Raw genomic sequence first — 16,710 nt, forward strand, 5'->3', positions numbered from 1 at the left:
ATAACTCAAACTAAAACTGAAATAAAAATGTATAAAATCGATATAATAGGCTACTACAATAACTCTGCCTCAGTATGTACCCAAAACTAAATATTAGGCTATTTGAGAAGTCTATATAATGTATTTCATAAGTATATTCAAATAGAAGCCATGCAGTGATTGCTTTAGATCACAAAATAGGAAGCAAGTGGCTTCTGAAAACAAATGATTCACGCTTTTCAGGTCAAATACTTTGACTCCAGTACACAGGTGGCGCTGAACAGCCTCGCTTCTTTTTACTCAACAATGTCCTGTATGGGGTTCCGTACTAGTTATTTTCTGATGAACAACTTTCACATTTTGAGTTATGAGAAATAAGCATTTGCTGATTGAGAGAAGCTAATGTAACGAGTCTAATTGTTAACCCAGGTAAGGGTGTTTTAACTATGAATATCTATGTAACTATCTATGTAAATATCTATTGAACTAAGAAACATTCAAGATGTTAAGCATCCGGCGTTGCAGCGGTAGCGCTTTGTAAACAGCATCGCTTTGGACAATGCGTTTTGCCACCTATTTATGGTTGAATAAGAGCTATTGTAAATAATACGATATAATTACTTATGTTTTTTACAGACAGATTATATTCAAAACTGATCTATTTCACTATGTTGATTATGACACGCTTTACAACAAAATTGTGTGATATATGTAACGTTACAATGATAATAAAAGATGGTACTTTTATACATACCTTGGTTTACTCTGGTATTATCCCAAAAACATGATACATGTCCAACATCCATAGTACATGTCCATAAGTATTAAAATCACAATGAAATCAAAATGGACAATTCTTGTTTTTTTTAAATATTAAAACAAGAATGATAAATATTTTTCTAAATGAATGTGCCCTCATAATCTTTTATCAAATTAACTTCCCCACCCTCTTGCAATGACATCTCTTCTCTGATGATGTGTTTACTGGCATGAGGGTGGGACAACCTGTCACTCACATGACATCACAGCAATAGCAAACCACAACCATTCAATTAATTCCAATTGTATGGTTTGGAATCAAGTCTTGCCCTACATTTTTTTTTCTCATTTGAGAAAAACTCTGTAATAAGTCACATTAGGGAAGAAAAGACTATTGCAGCTTCTGTTTCATTCAGACTTGTCTTTAACATGACGCATGTCCAAAATTCATGCTATTACCATGCTTCATGTCTACAAATAAGGCATACAATGATATATTTTGGTTCATTATGTGTAACTTCCTAATTGATGTCTTTCATATGTCTCATTTATTCAGGTTGAGAGATGCTTGTATTTGAATGAATGGTGCAGTTTCTCTTCCACAGCAGAGATGAGTGATATTCGACATGCATTGCTGCGGCGTGATCCGCTGAGCGCAGCTAAAGAGGTTCTGTATCATCTGGACATCTCACTGGGCAGCGCTCTGCAAAGCTCCTCGGGCCCCACGCCTGGATTAGAGAAGACCACGGTGGACCTCGTGGAGGAGTTCATCTTTCACATCCCTAAAGACAGGAACATCCAGCCTAAGGTGAGGAACGGGAGCGTCGTCTAGGCTTTTGACTAGGAGTAAACCATGCTAAATATGGTGGTCAGATGCATATGAGTGAACTTTGAATGAAAATGGATTCAAGGGAATTGTGTGTTGTGTTTGACACAGAGGATGAGCTGCGTTCAAGAACTGCAACTGCTGGAGATCATGTGCAGTTACTTCCAGGAGCAGAGCAAAGACTCAATCCGACAGATCATTTTCTCCGCCCTCTTCAGTCTCCAAGGCAACAAGGCTGATGAGAGCCGCATGGCCATGCTAGGGAAGCTGGTTTCTATGGCGATAGCCGTGTGTCGGGTGCCCATACTGGAGTGTGCATCCACCTGGCTACAGGTGTGTGGTGTCCAAGTAGAGCATTTACTTTGATTTTGTGTCTTTGTGCCTTGAGTTCAATGTTTTATCATTCATGATTTCTCAGGAGTATGTTAACTGAAATAAATGGATAATTTGGTCATGGTTATTGTGAGTTTCACGAAACATATCAAGAACAGTGGGTCTCATTCACTAATAATTTCGTGGATTATTTGTATTTATATTATACGCACATTAAAAATTCTCACGAAATATGAGGAAAAGGAAAGGGTTTGCGGAAAGCCCCTAAATGGATATGGTTTGGGCTTGCAAATTTCTAACCTCAGGCAGTGAATTCATTTACATAAGAACGATGTTAAAGGGATAGATCACCCAAAAATTATGGATATATTTACTCACCCTCGTGTCGTTCCAAACCCTCCTTTGGAACATGAAACACGATCTTTTTAATTAAATCTTGGAGCATTCTGTCCCTCCATTGACATATTGCTGCCAATCATACTACCATTTTGACACTTCAAAAAGTTCATAAAGAGAACCATATGAATTGAGCGGCTCTGAAGAGTCACGATCAATTTATATGATGAACAGATTGCATTTTTTGTAAAAGAAGATCACTATAATCACTGGCTTCCGGTAAGTCCGTCCGCGAGTATAGTTCTGGAGTTTTTTATTTTTTGAGTAAAATATGACCTGGACAACATGTCAAGCATTCATTCAGTATGTGTGTGTGTTTTTTTTTATTTTAGCGCACCCACTCTGCATGGTGTGTGCGTTTGGCTCAGGTGCTGATGGATGATTACTGCACACTGGTGCCGTGTGCCTTCTCTACCCTGCAGAACATCTGTTCAGCCAGCCCTCGCTTTTGCTGCCAGCTCATCACTGCAGTAACGGCACTCTACGACTTCTCCTCAGGTACCAGGCTTCCTTTTTGTCACTACATTTTTTTTTTCTCTGTCTACTTTATAATGTTATATAATATAAAATCCAAAATAATATTATCATAAAATTAAAATATAATACTATAAAATAATTTCCTTATAAATAAGCATTATTTAAATATTTTATATAATATAATATGACCCCCCCCCCCCCCCCCCCCCCCCGCCAAAAAAAAAAAATGATATTGTTGCTTGTAGATGAGTTGACTCCGCCCCCTGCACTCTTGGAGATGTTGGTTGGTTGGATCACGGATGATCCTAGACTTCTGCTCCTCACCTTCATCAACACACCCCTCAATTCCAGCCTGCCGTTGGGTTGCCTCGAGATCACGCCTCTTCTGGGTCTGCTCCGCTGGTGTGTGAAAGCTCCATTAGCCTATCAGAGAGGCCGGAAGTTGTCTTTGACCAATGGCCATGGAGACAGTGAAAAAGGAACAGCATATGAAGAGCTGTACTCTAAACTGCACCTCAGTGTTCTTCAAGTCTTTCTCATGCTGCAGGTGATGTATCTCTTCAACTAGTGCAATATTGTGAGGCTTTGAGGATTCCATACAGTATTAGAATAATGTGTTTTTATTTTAACTCCTGCAGGTCCACCTGACAGAACAGAATTTGATTGGCCGGCTAGCTGTGCTTCCTGTAGAGTCTGTTGCCACGCTAGTAGAGGAAGTCAGCCGGCTCTGTGAGAAGCTCACGCCCCTTTCAGCTGCCAATCATATCCAGCTGGCTCTGGATAGGCTGGCACAAGCTCTTCAGGTCGCCATGGCAACAGGAGCCCTTCTGTGTGCCAGAGGTAGGTGGTGTTTACTTCACAATGACCTGTTTGGGTTTTGATCTTATAAGAGCACCATTTCAGTGATGTCATGTCATTTATTCCTCAGAGGATCTACGGACTTTGTGCTCCAGACTTCCTCACAACAAGTAAGTCACTGATCACAGTTGGGGAGACATTCAGAATTCCATTATGGAATTCAGTAAATGTGCTTTTGAGATGGTATAGTAAAAAATGCTATAAACATTCTTGCTGCATGAAAAAAGTTTGGATATATAAACACACACACCAGTACATTAAAAAAAAAATGTTTTTGAATAAAGTCTTGCTGGTCAAGGCTTGATTTATTTGATAAAAAAAAATACAGTAAAAAAAGCAATGTTGTGAATATTATTACAAAATAACTTTTTGATTTAATATATTTGAAAATTCAAATATTATATTTAAATGTAATTTAGAATATAATTATTATATTAATAATACATCACATATTTTAATAAATATATTTTTATTTTAATATAATAATTTATAATATATTTTATTTAATTCCAGTAATATTCCAGCAACATTTCTTATTATTACCACATTGGAAAACTGTTTATGCTGCTAAATATTTATTTTAAATATATGTAACAATATAAAAATGTTGGTACTTTTAATCTATTTAATGCATCCTTGCTAAATAAAAGCATTAATTTCTGTATCTCAAAAAAAAAAAAGAAGAAATTCTGCTGACCTATATTATTTTTTTATTAGAGGTGCATTGTGTAATATTTTAGGAGGATCTGTTGACAGAAATGCAATATCATATACATAAATATGTTTTTTAGTGGTGTATAAAGACCTTATAAAATGAACCGTTATGTTTTTATTATGTTAGAATGAGCCATTTCTATTTATATACACCGCAGGTCCCCTTATATTGGAATAGCCATTTTGCACCGACTTTGTGTTTCGTCACTATGTTGTTCTTCATGCAAAGAAGCTAGCTAAAGTCAGCAAATAGAACACGGACACAATGATGAACAAGTAGCAATCGCATAGTTTAAAACATAAAAATGTAAACATAATTTCTGAATATTTGTAAAGAAACCTCATTGCTTAACTGGCTACTCTCTGTTGTCACAGACGATGACATCTTTTCCTATCGGCCACCGTAACTTCTGTTGATTGCATTTCGCAACCTCACCACTAGATGCCGCTAAAAATGACACAGTGCACCTTTAAGTATGATACTGATGATATATATCTGCACAGCCACCCTTCACTCCAGATATCTCCATCAACCATTCAAAAAAGCATCTCTCAATCACGAACAAAATTTTTGTTCATTTGTGAGCAGTGTGTAGTAACTGTTAGTTTTGTGTTGTAGTCTGTTACAGCTTGTGATGTCCGGTCCAGTGGTGCAGCCTCCACCTCACACCGGAGCCTTCCAGCCCAACATGTACCCACACATTCACTCGGGCCGACCCTCCCCGCTTTCTCCCCACAGCCCACATCAGTCCACCCTCCCCTCACAGCACAGCCCACACCCCGTACTCTCAGCGCACCCCCCACATCCAGCGCTCTCCCCACATCGCCCAATAACAGCCCACGCCACACACCCTTCTCTCTCCCCACACGCATTTCATCCTGCTGCCATTGCCTTCCCGTACCGGCCCATCCGTTAACCAGCAAACCAGGACTTTTGGACTACTCTGCTTTCTCTTGAGATCTTGTTGTATTGTATTGGATCATCTTGAAAACTCTCTTGAAATGTTCTTGTGGTCACATGGTTGGCTTGACCATATTGTATGGTCTTGGTTATCATACATTGGATTACAGGTGTGATATTGAACTTTAAAAAGCACTTGTACAGATCGATTTAAATGAGAAGTGTTATTTCAGCAAAAAAAAAAAAAAATCATACCATCAAAAATATTTTTGGAAAAGTGTCATTTATGGTTATTTAAGTAGCAAATTAAACACATTTTATACTTAAATTTCCACTATTGGTTTTAAAAAGCAATTAGTAACAAATTACAATTTAAAAAAAAATAGCAGTTTCGTAAATACTTTTCTTCTTCAAACTAAACTGCATTCGAGTAGGTTATTACAGACATTGAGAATTACATTTTTTAAGTTGCTAATAAAAAATTAAAACATTTTCTTCTTTTACCTCTTTTATGCGTTTAGCTCAGAATATGTACAGTATCCTTTCTTATGGTTTTGAACTCATACATGTAAAGTATACATTGTGTCCTTCACTTGCACAATGCAACAAATATCATATCAATCGGAATATATTTCATGTTTTTTTTCCCACAGAATTAAGCCACTTTAAACATGTATGCTATGCTGTTGCATTCACTTATTCCACTTCAGCAGTCAGGCAGTCAATTAAATCAGTTTAATTTGAGCAAACTAGATTAATAGTGCCTAAGACCTGATTTCTACTAATTCCCTCTAAATTGTTGCACCTTCACCACTAATTTAGTTAGTCCAGCCCACACCTGTCATTATTAATCACATTTGCCTTTGATAAAAAAGAAACATTAATCCTTAACACAACATGTAACATATTTTAATGAAACCCACCCGTACTCCCGGTCTTGCTGAGTGATACCTGTGTTTTCATTTGGACCAATGTGTTTAATAATTCTAAGTTTATGGTATATAATGTCCAGTATTGACATAATTTAACGCAAGCACAGACCTTCAGACGTAACACTAGCACCAATCAGTTTTGAAAATAATGTATCAGATTACATATAACATAAACACATGTACAGGTTTATCCAGTCATGATGTACAATCTTTTAAGTACACAAAGACGATAATGGCTTGGACTTGTCAAGTGAGACTTCCGTTCAAAGTTTCACAGTACTTGGACGTTGTAGTCTTCATTCTGGATGGCAGAGGTCATGCTTAGGGTCATCTGAGGAAGAGCTCCTTGCAGATCCGCTGTGTGTCCTCGGGTGACTTGACCTCATGACCGATCGTCCTGGGGTCTGCAAAGATTTCATAATCGTTTCCTCCCTGTTTGGGGAAACAATAACATGCTTACTTCAAGCTAGTCTGGGACTTTTTTGCATGCATACATACTGTATGTGCATGAATACTGGAATAATGCACTCACAGGCATTGTTTTGTCTCCAAAGAAATAGATGCTCTTGTATGAGTCTTTCTCCACAATTCCCAGACAGTAACGCTTATCCCAGCCCTCTGGAAACACATCAAAGCTGATCTGCCCACCTGCAGGAAAAAAAACCCTGTATTTATAGATACATCATGTATATACTTTATATATACACTACACAAATATATTATTGGCTAGACAACTACATATACACAGTTACTTACCAATGGAGAAAGCTAGTCCTTTCCCAGCAAACTCTTCTTTTAAAACGGAGACAAACTTTTCTCTTATTTTCTCCTTCTGCATAAAGAAAAAGTAAAAATGAGGTCAATCGACCTTTAATGACATCTTTTAAAAAGATAATGGCATGTGTTGACAAATGCTTAAAAAACTTACCTTATCAAGTTCAAAGAATTCAATTCTTTCCTGTTGGCTACAGCTTCGACCAATTGGGGAGATGTTCAACATTCCATTACGGAATTCAATAAATGTGCCTCTGAGAAGACAGTAAAAATACCATAAACATTATGGTTGCACGAAAAAACTTTTTTATGCGTGTACTGTGTGTATATATATATATTTATACACACACACAAAAAACTGCACTGTGTCATGATCTCAGTTTTAAATACAGTTAACAACAGTTTAGTGCCATTAATGGTGTTAGATAAGAAATACTTTCTAAAAAAACTTTAATATTGAGAATAAATATTGACAAACTTTAAAATAATGCAGTAAAAAATGCTTTTGCCCATGCAACTTTTAACCTTACCTCTTCTTTGGTAGTTTTAACTTTGAAAGGTAATTGAGGCAGAAATTGATAAAATCCTGCAAAATGTCCTCTCCCATGTATGCTTGAATACTCTGATTAAAAAGAAAAAGAAAAGAAAAATGTCACAATGGAAAAGCCCATTGTATCATTCGCTGGACAGTATGTGAGAGTTTGTGAGCTTATTTAAGAGAATCAAAACTACCTGAACAGAGTGCATCTTCCCAAACCTGTATGCAACCAAACCATTCTCAGCAAACACATAATCCACTCTATCAATCACTGTAAAACATGAAACATTTGAGAAAACATGCACACTATATATGAACTGAATGTTTTTGCTTATATACTTGCATTTGCATTTTAAATATTTGTTATACGCACCATCATCACCCAACTGCTCTTTGATTTTGTCCAAATCTGATCCTCCAACCACACCGACTCTCACGCGCCGTTTCAGTTCACTCAAGAACTGATGCATGTCAGGAGTTGCTTTCTAAAGACAAAAATATACACAGGTAAAGAGGTAACTAATTCATTCCATTAAGCACAACATTATAAAATGGTTTTAATGTTTAAATCTAGCTGAAAATCCATTATATAGTCTCTTATACTCTGGATGGATCACAGTATTTTTAAGATTCTAGTGGTTTCACGGTATATTTTTTCTTTCATGACTGGACCTTTAAGTTTATAGAGGCTTATTTAACTGTCAGGAGTACATAGACTACAAAAACATTGTAATGCCAAATACAAATTTACTCTCAATAATGGAGGAAATCAAATCAATTTATAAAACTCAATTTAGTTAACCTTTTAAATGTAATCAAATGAAAATGTACTATTTAAAACGATTACTTTTCTTATAGAAAAACATATTTCTTATTTTAATTCACTTCCTCAAACAATTTTCCCCCCTTCTTCGATCAACCAGGTTTCCTGATTTTCTTGGAAAACCTGGATATGAATTTCTAGACCTGGACAAATCATGTAAATTATCTTTCACATTTTTATAAATTTGTGTTTAGTTACGCCAAGCTCTAAAATATTTTAGAAGGTAGAAATTGTAAGTTAAAAAAAAATTAAATCCTTAATTCTTATCCAAAATATCAAGAAAAACAGGAAAAGTCAGGTGGCCTTTGAATATTGTTGTGGACAATGGGCCTTGAAGTCAAAAAAAGGTTGCAAACCATTGATTTAAATTGTTGTATTGTAAAACATATATTTGAAAGTGACAGAACCATGATGTGTTTAAAAGATTGGTCCATAATAACTTATATGACGTCCAATGTTTATATGTAAATTCTCCCCACCCCACAAGCAGACTAAAATTAGTACATGGAGAATGAATCTTATCTTTAATAGACAGATATGAGATGTATAGTATCAAACTGTAACTGCACATACACATATTGTCTATTTAGTATATTGTGTATTTTTATTATCTGTGTCATGTCACTGTCATTCCGTCTGTGCTGTGGAAGCTTCTGTCACCAAGATAAAATCCTCGGATGTGTAAACATAATTGGCAATAAATCTCATTTTCATTCTGATTCTGAGAAAGAATTTTACATGATTTTGTACTACCTCCACAAAACTGCATTCACAATACATATTTGACTTTATAAAAACAAACACAATCATCATTTAGTTTCATCCATTTACTTCCGTCATTGTCATATTAAAGATAGTTTTCAGTTATTCAATAAATTATAGTAAATCAATCTTCATACCGTTTAGATCCATATCTCATGAGATCTGAAAAGATTAACTAACTTAGTTAAAAAGAGTAGCTAACGTCATCTGCTTTAGTCACTCACCTGGCGAGCAGCTGTTAATGTCCCGTCTACATCAAACAGACACAGTATTGTCGGGTCCTCCACGTTCGAACTGGCCATTGTAAGATCTGCAAACTTTATAAATCAGTTTACGATAAGTTTTGCAAAGACTCAAACCGTCAGTATCTTTTACTGTCTACGGTCCGTATGAGAGTCATTCAGTCATTCAGTGCAACGTCACAACTTCCGTGTTGAGCAGTGCGTCACAGGCCACGTGCTCATGAACCAAAAGCAATCTACACAACAACAACAACACTAGTGCTTGTGTTATTGCTTTTATATAGCTGTTCAATAATTTCCAGAATAGATATACGCGGAGGCATTTTAGTGCGTGTTTGTGCAACCCATTCAAATTCCGATGTAACGGGCAGATAGAATGAGTGAATCTATTCCGCCCAGCCACACAGAGGTGCTATCGTGAAGCTGCATATGAAGTAGCGGCTTCTCAACCAACGAAAACAAAACTGCATCGAGTTCAAAAACCGGAGACTCGAGCGCGAATAGATAGAGTCGGCTGTGAAGAGTGAGTTACGGGTTTTCCATTCAGAACCGTATATTTAATTTAAAAGAAAGACACGTATGTTATTGTATAGCCTATTTATTCGGTCTGCGGTTTATTCTGTGAATAAAATCGTTTTTATTGAGGGTTACGTTAGCTGAACGGTTGCTAACGCAACTGAAGCGTGTGTGATTTAACTACTTGTATTAATGTTTATCTCACGAATACGTATTTTAAAATGGTGTTAATTAGTGATTTAATATATTGTTGTGAGCAGTGTTAAGTTTATCAAAAGTACTTTAGTATTTTTTTTTTCAGCAAAATGCAATACCATGGTTTGGTCCATTTGAAATACCCTGGTTTAAGGGTATTTTACACTATTGTCAGACCAGCTCAGACCACTTGAAATGGGCCAAGAGAACTAAGTGAAAAGGACACAGTTCTCTTTAAATTCCCACTGTCCCCGTCATCATGATGTTTAAATATATGGTAGACCTTTACGTATGTAGCAAAGTACCATGTTTTTATCTTATGACATCAAGAATCTTTTATCTTATGACATCTTATGACGTTTCCTTAGTAATTGTGTCAACTGAGCAAGTGTCACGTTTTCAAACATAAGCCTTTTTTAATTAAAAAAATAAATAAACCGGACATTATATTGGACATTTTGGAAGTTGATAATCATGAAAAATAAGCCATATTCTTCACTATGAAATTTCAATATTTGAATAATCCACTGCCCAAATGTTAATAGCATCCTAAAGGTGTACAGAATACCTCCTTACTAATTTAATCTGAACTGACCATAGAACTGGCCATTCTTTTTTACATGTGTTGGTATCATTTCCTCTTTGGTTTGAGTAGTGGGGTTCTTGAGGTTAGGGAGGAGGGTTATTCTTGTTTTTCTTTTTACACTTTATAATTTCTTTTTTCTATTTCTGCAAAGGAGGCTGTCGAGACTTTGTCAATATGGATGATATGGAGGATGACACCACAATCTTCTCAACGCTAAAATCTTTCAAGAGTTTGATATCATGTCCAGATCGCTCTTTGCTGGAGACGGAGTCAGCCTATGGAAGAAGCGACCTTCAGAAGCTCTATACCACACGAGTGGAGGCAAGTCACAGACTCCTTTCATATTGTGGTCCTTATTTGTAACGAAACATCTAAATGTCAAGAAAGTGATCTCATAAATATGTTTTTTAATCTCTTATATAGTATGTTTAGAGCAGATTTCTGAATTTTTTGTTGCACATGGTAGTTAGAGGAGGCTGCCGAGCGTGTCCGTTCCCACACCAGCCTTCTGCAACTCACTCAAGAGAAACAACAGATGGAGCTCAGTCACAAACGGGCCCGTATAGAGCTGGAGAAAGAGGCACACAGCAGCTCCAGAGACTTTCAGGTGAGCGATAGATGGGATAGTGTTGAAAATCATGCTTTCTGTTGCAGGATTTTCTTTTGCTGTCTTCTCAGGCCTTTTTCTAAATATATTCCTGCAACATGAAATAAAAAAACAACAACAACCCCGCAACCTTAAACAGGGTTTAAAAGACACTGCAGACAAAAAACCATTACGATGTGATTTGGTGCATTCAGTCTCTGCTGTGGAAACACCTCATTTGACCTGTGCTTGTGTGTGTCTGTGTCTGTCTGATTACATTTACAGAGGGAAATTGACCGTAACAGGGAGTTACTGATGAAGATCAGACGTCTGGAAGAAAGAGAAGAGAAAGCAAATCAAGCTCTTAGTGAACAAATGGAAAACAACAAGGCTTTAAAGCGTAACCTTGAGGAACTCCACAAAAAAGCAAATGAAAAGGACAGCAAACTTGCAGAGGCGGACCAGGTGTGTTCATTTTTATTAGTGTTTATAGCTAGATAAAAATGATTCCATAAAATGGATTGATGATTTATTGCATTATTATTTCCTATTGGAACATGAGATAATATCAAAGGCTGTAATTGTTTTTCAATAGCCGTTTGCCTCACAGCCGGTTTGTTACTTACTAGTCAATTCTTGTGAGCATTTTATTTGACAAAAAAACTAATTTGGTGCTCAAGAAACATTTATTATTATCAATGTTGAAAACGGTTGTGCTGCTTAAAATATTTTTGTGGAAACTGATACATATTGTTCAGATTTTTTTTTGATGAGTAGAAAGATCAAAGGAATAGAATGGAAATAGAAGTCTTTTATTAAAGAATAAAAAATAATACAAGTCTAAATTCAATCTGTTCTTCATATTAAGCTATCGTGTCTCCTCAGAAAATTTGGACTAAACTGCTCAATTCATATGGATTAGTTTTACGATCTCTTTATGAACTTTCTGAAGCGTCAACGTGTTAGTTGCGTAGGTGCCGATGGGGGCAAAAAGATCTTCATTTGTGTTACGAATCCGAACGAAAATCTTAAGGGTTTGAAATGACATGGGGTTAGTAATTAATGACAGAATTTAAATTTTTGGTGATCCATCCCTTTAATCTAGTTTGGATTACGTGAGGTGTTTAAAGTATTTTGTCTGTTGTAGATGATCAGTGAGTTGAAAGACGAGACACGAAGGCTCAGTCAACAGATCCAGATTCAGGAGTCCAAATTCTCCACCCAAAACCTGGAGATCCAGGCCCTACAGGAACAACTGGATGTGCAGCGCAAGTATGAACTCACATGGGCACAAACACATACTAGGGGCTTTCACACCAGAGGAATGTTTTCATATGGGAGGCTAAATTAGCTCGTACTTCAGAGTAGGGTCTACACAACAGGAACTACCAGTGATGTAAGTGTACGTTGATTGGCCGAACACTTGCCATATGGAACACGTGTAAACACACAGTTTACATACTTAACTCCACAAACATGGAAAACAGTGATAGATGGGCAGACGGCGAAGTCCAGGCACTTCTCAACCTTCACGCTATGGAGTTGTTGATGTTGTTGAATGCCGCGCTTAAGTGATGTCACTGTCGGCCAGCTTACATCACTTCAAAGTTCATACTGGCAGTGCGAATGCTAATAGGAAAATAGCCCTGGTGGAGAATTTAGGTCTCGAGGGAGTGCCCTGATGGCTACTTCCTGTATCCATCATGTAAAATTTGGATAAAAGCATCTGCTAAATGTAAATGTAACTACCTGAAGCCTCTACTGTTTTCCCTTATACTTTCCTTTAAGTAAAATACAAATGTACTATGTTGTTTTTGCATCTGATGCTGATAGGAAGTTCCAGGACATCAGTCAGAGGTACCAAAATCTCCAGTCATCTCATTCCACCAGCACAGAGAGTGAACTGAAGATAAAGGTAATTCTGTTTCAGTCTTAAATTTCGATTTTCTATGAAGTTTGGAGCACTGAGAGATGTCAGAAGTAACTACTTCAGAACCAAGTCGGTTGTAACAAAACTAAAAAACAATCAAGCTTGTATTTTGCATCATGAAATAGCCTTTTATTTGAGAACCGGTCCCTCTTATTGGTGCTGACCATCTGCAGGAGTTAGAGAGGCGTTTGGCTCTTCAGGAACAAGACGCTGTAATTGTGAAGAACATGAAATCTGAAGTGGCCAAACTGCCTGAACTTGGGCGGGAAATGAAACGTCTGCGGGAGGAAAACTCTTTCTTAAGGTATCAACATTGTCATCATCCAACTTTTTCTGTGGTGGATGCATACCTAAATCATTATTTATCATCATTTCAATCATCTCTCAATTTCCTTTCCAGAGAGACAAAGGAGAACAGCAGTCTGCTAAAAGAAGAGACTGAGGGTTTGAGGAGGAAGCTGGAGAGAATGGAGAGAGTGATGGAGGAGAAACTCAAAGTGGAGTTGGAGAAAGAGGTAAATGCACGCAGAAGTACCGTTTGTCTTTGAGCTTTTAGTATAATTCTCCTCTGAAAATAATGTGTATTGTATGCAGTTTTATGGATGATCATAGCCTAAAATTGCTCTTGAATGAAGAATTCGGTATAAGTTCCGACAAAATGATTTCTGAAAAAGATAGGACACCCCATAAAATATTTTTTAAGCAATATGGACATTTCAAAATTGTATCTTCTTTCAAACAATATCTATAGATAAAGGTGATGTAATTGAACCAAAAACAATGAAATCTTAACCATGATATAATTTATTTAACAAAAAAATTACAAAGATGTCAATTCCTACTGAGGAAAAAGTTAGGACACCCTGTGCCCTAATAGCTGGTATTGCCCCCTTTGACCGAAATAACCTCAATAAGACGTTTCCTATAACTGTCTACAAGTTTCTGACATCGACTAGGAGAAAGTTTTTCCCACTCCTCCATACAGAATTCTTTCAGCTGTGTGATTTTTGAGGGGTTTCTTGCATGCACAGCCCGTTTCAAATCACCCCACACACAGCATCTCGATAGGATTAAGATCCGGGCTTTGACTTGGCCATTCCAGGACTCTCCTTTTCTTTATTTTGAGCCATTCCTTGGTCGATTTACTGGAATGTTTTGGGTCATTGTCATGTTGCATAGTCCACATCCGCTTCAGCTTCAATTTTCGGACAGATGGTCTTACATTTTCCTCAAGTACCCTCTGATGCAATGAAGAATTCATAGTGGATTCTATGATGGTGAGTTGGCCAGGCCCTGCTGCAGCAAAGCAAGCCCTAAACCATGACTTTTCCACCCCCATGCTTCACAGTTGGTATGAGGTTTTTTTGCTCAAATGCTGTCTTTGGTTTGCGCCACACATGTCTTCTGCTACTGGGCCCAAACAATTCAACTTTGGATTCATCTGTCCAAAGCACATTGTTCCAGAAGTCCTGGTCTTTGTCTAGGTGTTCTCTGGCAAACTTTAGTCTTGCCCTGATGGGTTTTTTTTTGACCGCAAGGGTTTCCTCCTTGCACACCTTGCATGCAAATCAAACTTGTGCAGTCTCTTTCTTATGGTAGACGCATGTACTTTGACATCAACTGTGGCAAGAGTTACTTGTAGGTCCCGAGATGACATTTTAGGATTGTTGGAGACTTGTTTAAGCATCTTGCGGTCTGCTCTTGGGCTGAACTTGCTAGGACGGCCTGACTTAGGCATGTTGGCAGTTGTTTTAAACGTTCTCCACTTGTAAATTATTTTCCGGACAGTGGAATGGCTGATTTACATTATTTTGGAGATTTTTTTAAATCCCTTCCCAGACTCATATGCATCTACAACCTTCTTTCTGAAGGCATCAGGCAGCTCTTTTGATCTCACCAATGTGATTTCACTCACTTCCACAATCAAGAGCAAACCACACTAAATGTCTGAGGTTTAAATAAGACAGGCTCCTTCACAATCCTCTCTAACAATGTTCTAATCTTTGCACATGATGTGGCGCACCTGAATCTAATTTTATGCATTTTAAGTAGTAAATAAATGTGCAAGTGTCCTATCTTTTTCCTCACCAAATATTTCATTTCTATTAAGGACATTTTACAAATAATTTAAAAAAGAAATTTCTTCAGTTTTTTAGTGTTTAGTATTGTTATTTATATTACCTCCATTTCTCAATATTGTTAAAATGAAGATCCAATGTCCATATGTTAAAAAAAAGGTTTTCATGGGTTCTCCTATCTTTTTCACATGACTGTATATACTGTATATATATATATATATATATATATATATATCTTTTTTTTTTTAATTCACAATTCAGAACAGACAACTAGACAAAATAACATGTTAAAATGATAATTGCTGCAGTGTATTTAAAAATGTTTAATTTGAATTAATTATTGTTTTAAAATGGGTTTAAATGAATGATTCAATGACTCGCTTATAAAGACTTGATTCCTCACTAGATAAATAAGCATTTTTGAACAAATCTCGAATTAATGATTCAATGATAAATAATCTTTTTTAACAATCACTGTTATACTTATGAAATTGAAACAATTGTTATTTATTATCGTTACTTTCAAAAGGTGATAGTCTATTTTGATTGCTACCATAGACATCAGTGTTTTCTATCCAGACTTTTATCCCAGTACTTCTGTGATAATTTTGATATTTGTGTAACCCAGACATATTGATACAGTGTGGTTGAAAAGACTAGACTGTTTGTAAAGCTCTTTCATACCTATACATGATAGCTGCTCTCTCTGGGTCAGAGGCAGTGCCAACTCAGATTTGAATGTTCCATAGTGATTTTGTCAATGGTTTAATAGACTGTCAAATCATTGTCATTTAGGAATAAGATTGTGTGGGTGTTTGAATCGAGATTGCAATCTTTTGATTAATTGTGCAGCTCATCTATGCAAGATTGACTTCCTGGTTTTTAATGATGTTTTGCATTGCACGCCAATTTTCACCCCAAAATCAAAAGGGAAAAAAACAAGAAAATACATTTTCATAAAACAAACAAGTCTATTTTTGGACAAGTATGATTTCTTACTCCTTAATTTCAGAATTTGAAAAAAGTTCTGTTATTCAAAATGTAATGTATTTGTACATACTAGTAGTGTTTCTTTTGGCTTTTAATGTAAGGTGATTTTAATCCATCATTGTGTCTGGATGTGATTTTTATCTTCTAGAAATTAGAGCATGAGCTGCAGGCTTGGGAAAACATTGGCCAGGCTACAGGACTTAATATTAGGTGGGTATTTTCTAATATTTTTTTTGGGAAATATTGCATTAAAAGTCTAATAGATATATGACACTCTATGTATGAAGCCATATTTTAGGGTATAGATATTCTAGTAAGCACTATTTGAATTTTGTGAAACCTAAAGCAATTGTTTTGGGTGATGTGGTGATTACAAAGCCACCAGAGGGCGCTCTGATCTTAAGAAACAGGTTCTTTCTCTCTTCCTGTCTGCACCTGTGTAGGTCTATTAACTTGTATTAGGTCAGTCAGTGTTATTGATGGTAAATTCTACATGCTCTCTGGTTCTGCAGTGT

The 16,710-nt window shown here is 36.6% G+C and overlaps 3 protein-coding genes across 9 annotated transcripts in view; 2 read left to right on the forward strand and 1 right to left on the reverse strand.

Moving 5' to 3' along the window:
• Nucleotides 1-277: 277 nt before the first annotated feature.
• On the forward strand, nt 278-5,736 carry ints15 (integrator complex subunit 15). Of its 4 annotated transcripts, none has more exons than XM_077205273.1 (8): nt 278-408; nt 1,295-1,546; nt 1,676-1,897; nt 2,626-2,791; nt 3,016-3,317; nt 3,409-3,610; nt 3,699-3,738; nt 4,962-5,736. In XM_077205273.1, exons 2-8 carry the CDS (start codon nt 1,349-1,351, stop codon nt 5,257-5,259), a joined length of 1,428 nt encoding a protein of 475 aa, XP_077061388.1. In that variant the 5' UTR covers nt 278-408; nt 1,295-1,348; the 3' UTR covers nt 5,260-5,736. The 4 variants fall into 4 exon arrangements, with proteins under 4 accessions (XP_077061388.1, XP_077061391.1, XP_077061389.1 ...); XM_077205276.1 differs by having other exon boundaries at nt 286-408; nt 1,330-1,546; XM_077205274.1 differs by having other exon boundaries at nt 286-408; nt 1,344-1,546.
• On the reverse strand, nt 5,510-9,529 carry pmm2 (phosphomannomutase 2). The gene is made up of 8 exons (XM_077205278.1): nt 9,297-9,529; nt 7,861-7,972; nt 7,682-7,758; nt 7,480-7,571; nt 7,104-7,203; nt 6,932-7,007; nt 6,708-6,823; nt 5,510-6,607 (listed from the first exon to the last, which is right to left on the reverse strand). Exons 1-8 carry the CDS (start codon nt 9,372-9,374, stop codon nt 6,503-6,505), a joined length of 756 nt encoding a protein of 251 aa, XP_077061393.1. The 5' UTR covers nt 9,375-9,529; the 3' UTR covers nt 5,510-6,502.
• Nucleotides 9,530-9,573: 44 nt separating this feature from the next.
• Nucleotides 9,574-16,710, forward strand: part of mad1l1 (mitotic arrest deficient 1 like 1) — a 71,276-nt gene continuing 64,139 nt past the window's right edge. For 2 of the 4 annotated variants that reach the window (XR_013195421.1, XM_077205266.1), the window contains exons 1-9: nt 9,698-9,837; nt 10,763-10,936; nt 11,082-11,218; nt 11,483-11,662; nt 12,345-12,469; nt 13,031-13,112; nt 13,301-13,431; nt 13,528-13,642; nt 16,344-16,405. Coding sequence is in view for 3 of the 4 variants with exons in the window: in XM_077205266.1 (XP_077061381.1) it covers nt 10,786-10,936; nt 11,082-11,218; nt 11,483-11,662; nt 12,345-12,469; nt 13,031-13,112; nt 13,301-13,431; nt 13,528-13,642; nt 16,344-16,405 (983 nt within the window). In the remaining variant the exon portion in view is untranslated. Of the gene's footprint in view, nt 9,838-10,157; nt 10,319-10,762; nt 10,937-11,077; nt 11,219-11,482; nt 11,663-12,344; nt 12,470-13,030; nt 13,113-13,300; nt 13,432-13,527; nt 13,643-16,343; nt 16,406-16,710 lie in introns of those variants that run through there. The other 2 variants (XM_077205265.1, XM_077205267.1) reach the window with 2 other exon arrangements.

Source organism: Siphateles boraxobius, unplaced genomic scaffold, assembly GCF_051911475.1.
Source record: "Siphateles boraxobius isolate OS27281-9 unplaced genomic scaffold, OSU_SipBor_1 53, whole genome shotgun sequence".
Lineage (NCBI taxonomy): Eukaryota > Metazoa > Chordata > Actinopteri > Cypriniformes > Leuciscidae > Siphateles > Siphateles boraxobius.

Bases quoted from the DNA above. Each gene is read 5' to 3' on its own strand.
- ints15 (XM_077205273.1), top strand. From the start codon at position 1,349: ATGAGTGATATTCGACATGCATTGCTGCGGCGTGATCCGCTGAGCGCA. The intron at 1,898-2,625 runs GTGTGTGGTGTC...TTTTTATTTTAG, and splicing joins GTGCATCCACCTGGCTACAG to CGCACCCACTCTGCATGGTG. The intron at 2,792-3,015 runs GTACCAGGCTTC...TGTTGCTTGTAG, and splicing joins ACTCTACGACTTCTCCTCAG to ATGAGTTGACTCCGCCCCCT.
- pmm2 (XM_077205278.1), bottom strand. From the start codon at position 9,374: ATGGCCAGTTCGAACGTGGAGGACCCGACAATACTGTGTCTGTTTGAT. The intron at 7,572-7,681 runs GTAGTTTTGATT...CTTTTTAATCAG, and splicing joins GGAAGATGCACTCTGTTCAG to AGTATTCAAGCATACATGGG. The intron at 6,824-6,931 runs GTAAGTAACTGT...TTTTTCCTGCAG, and splicing joins AGGACTAGCTTTCTCCATTG to GTGGGCAGATCAGCTTTGAT.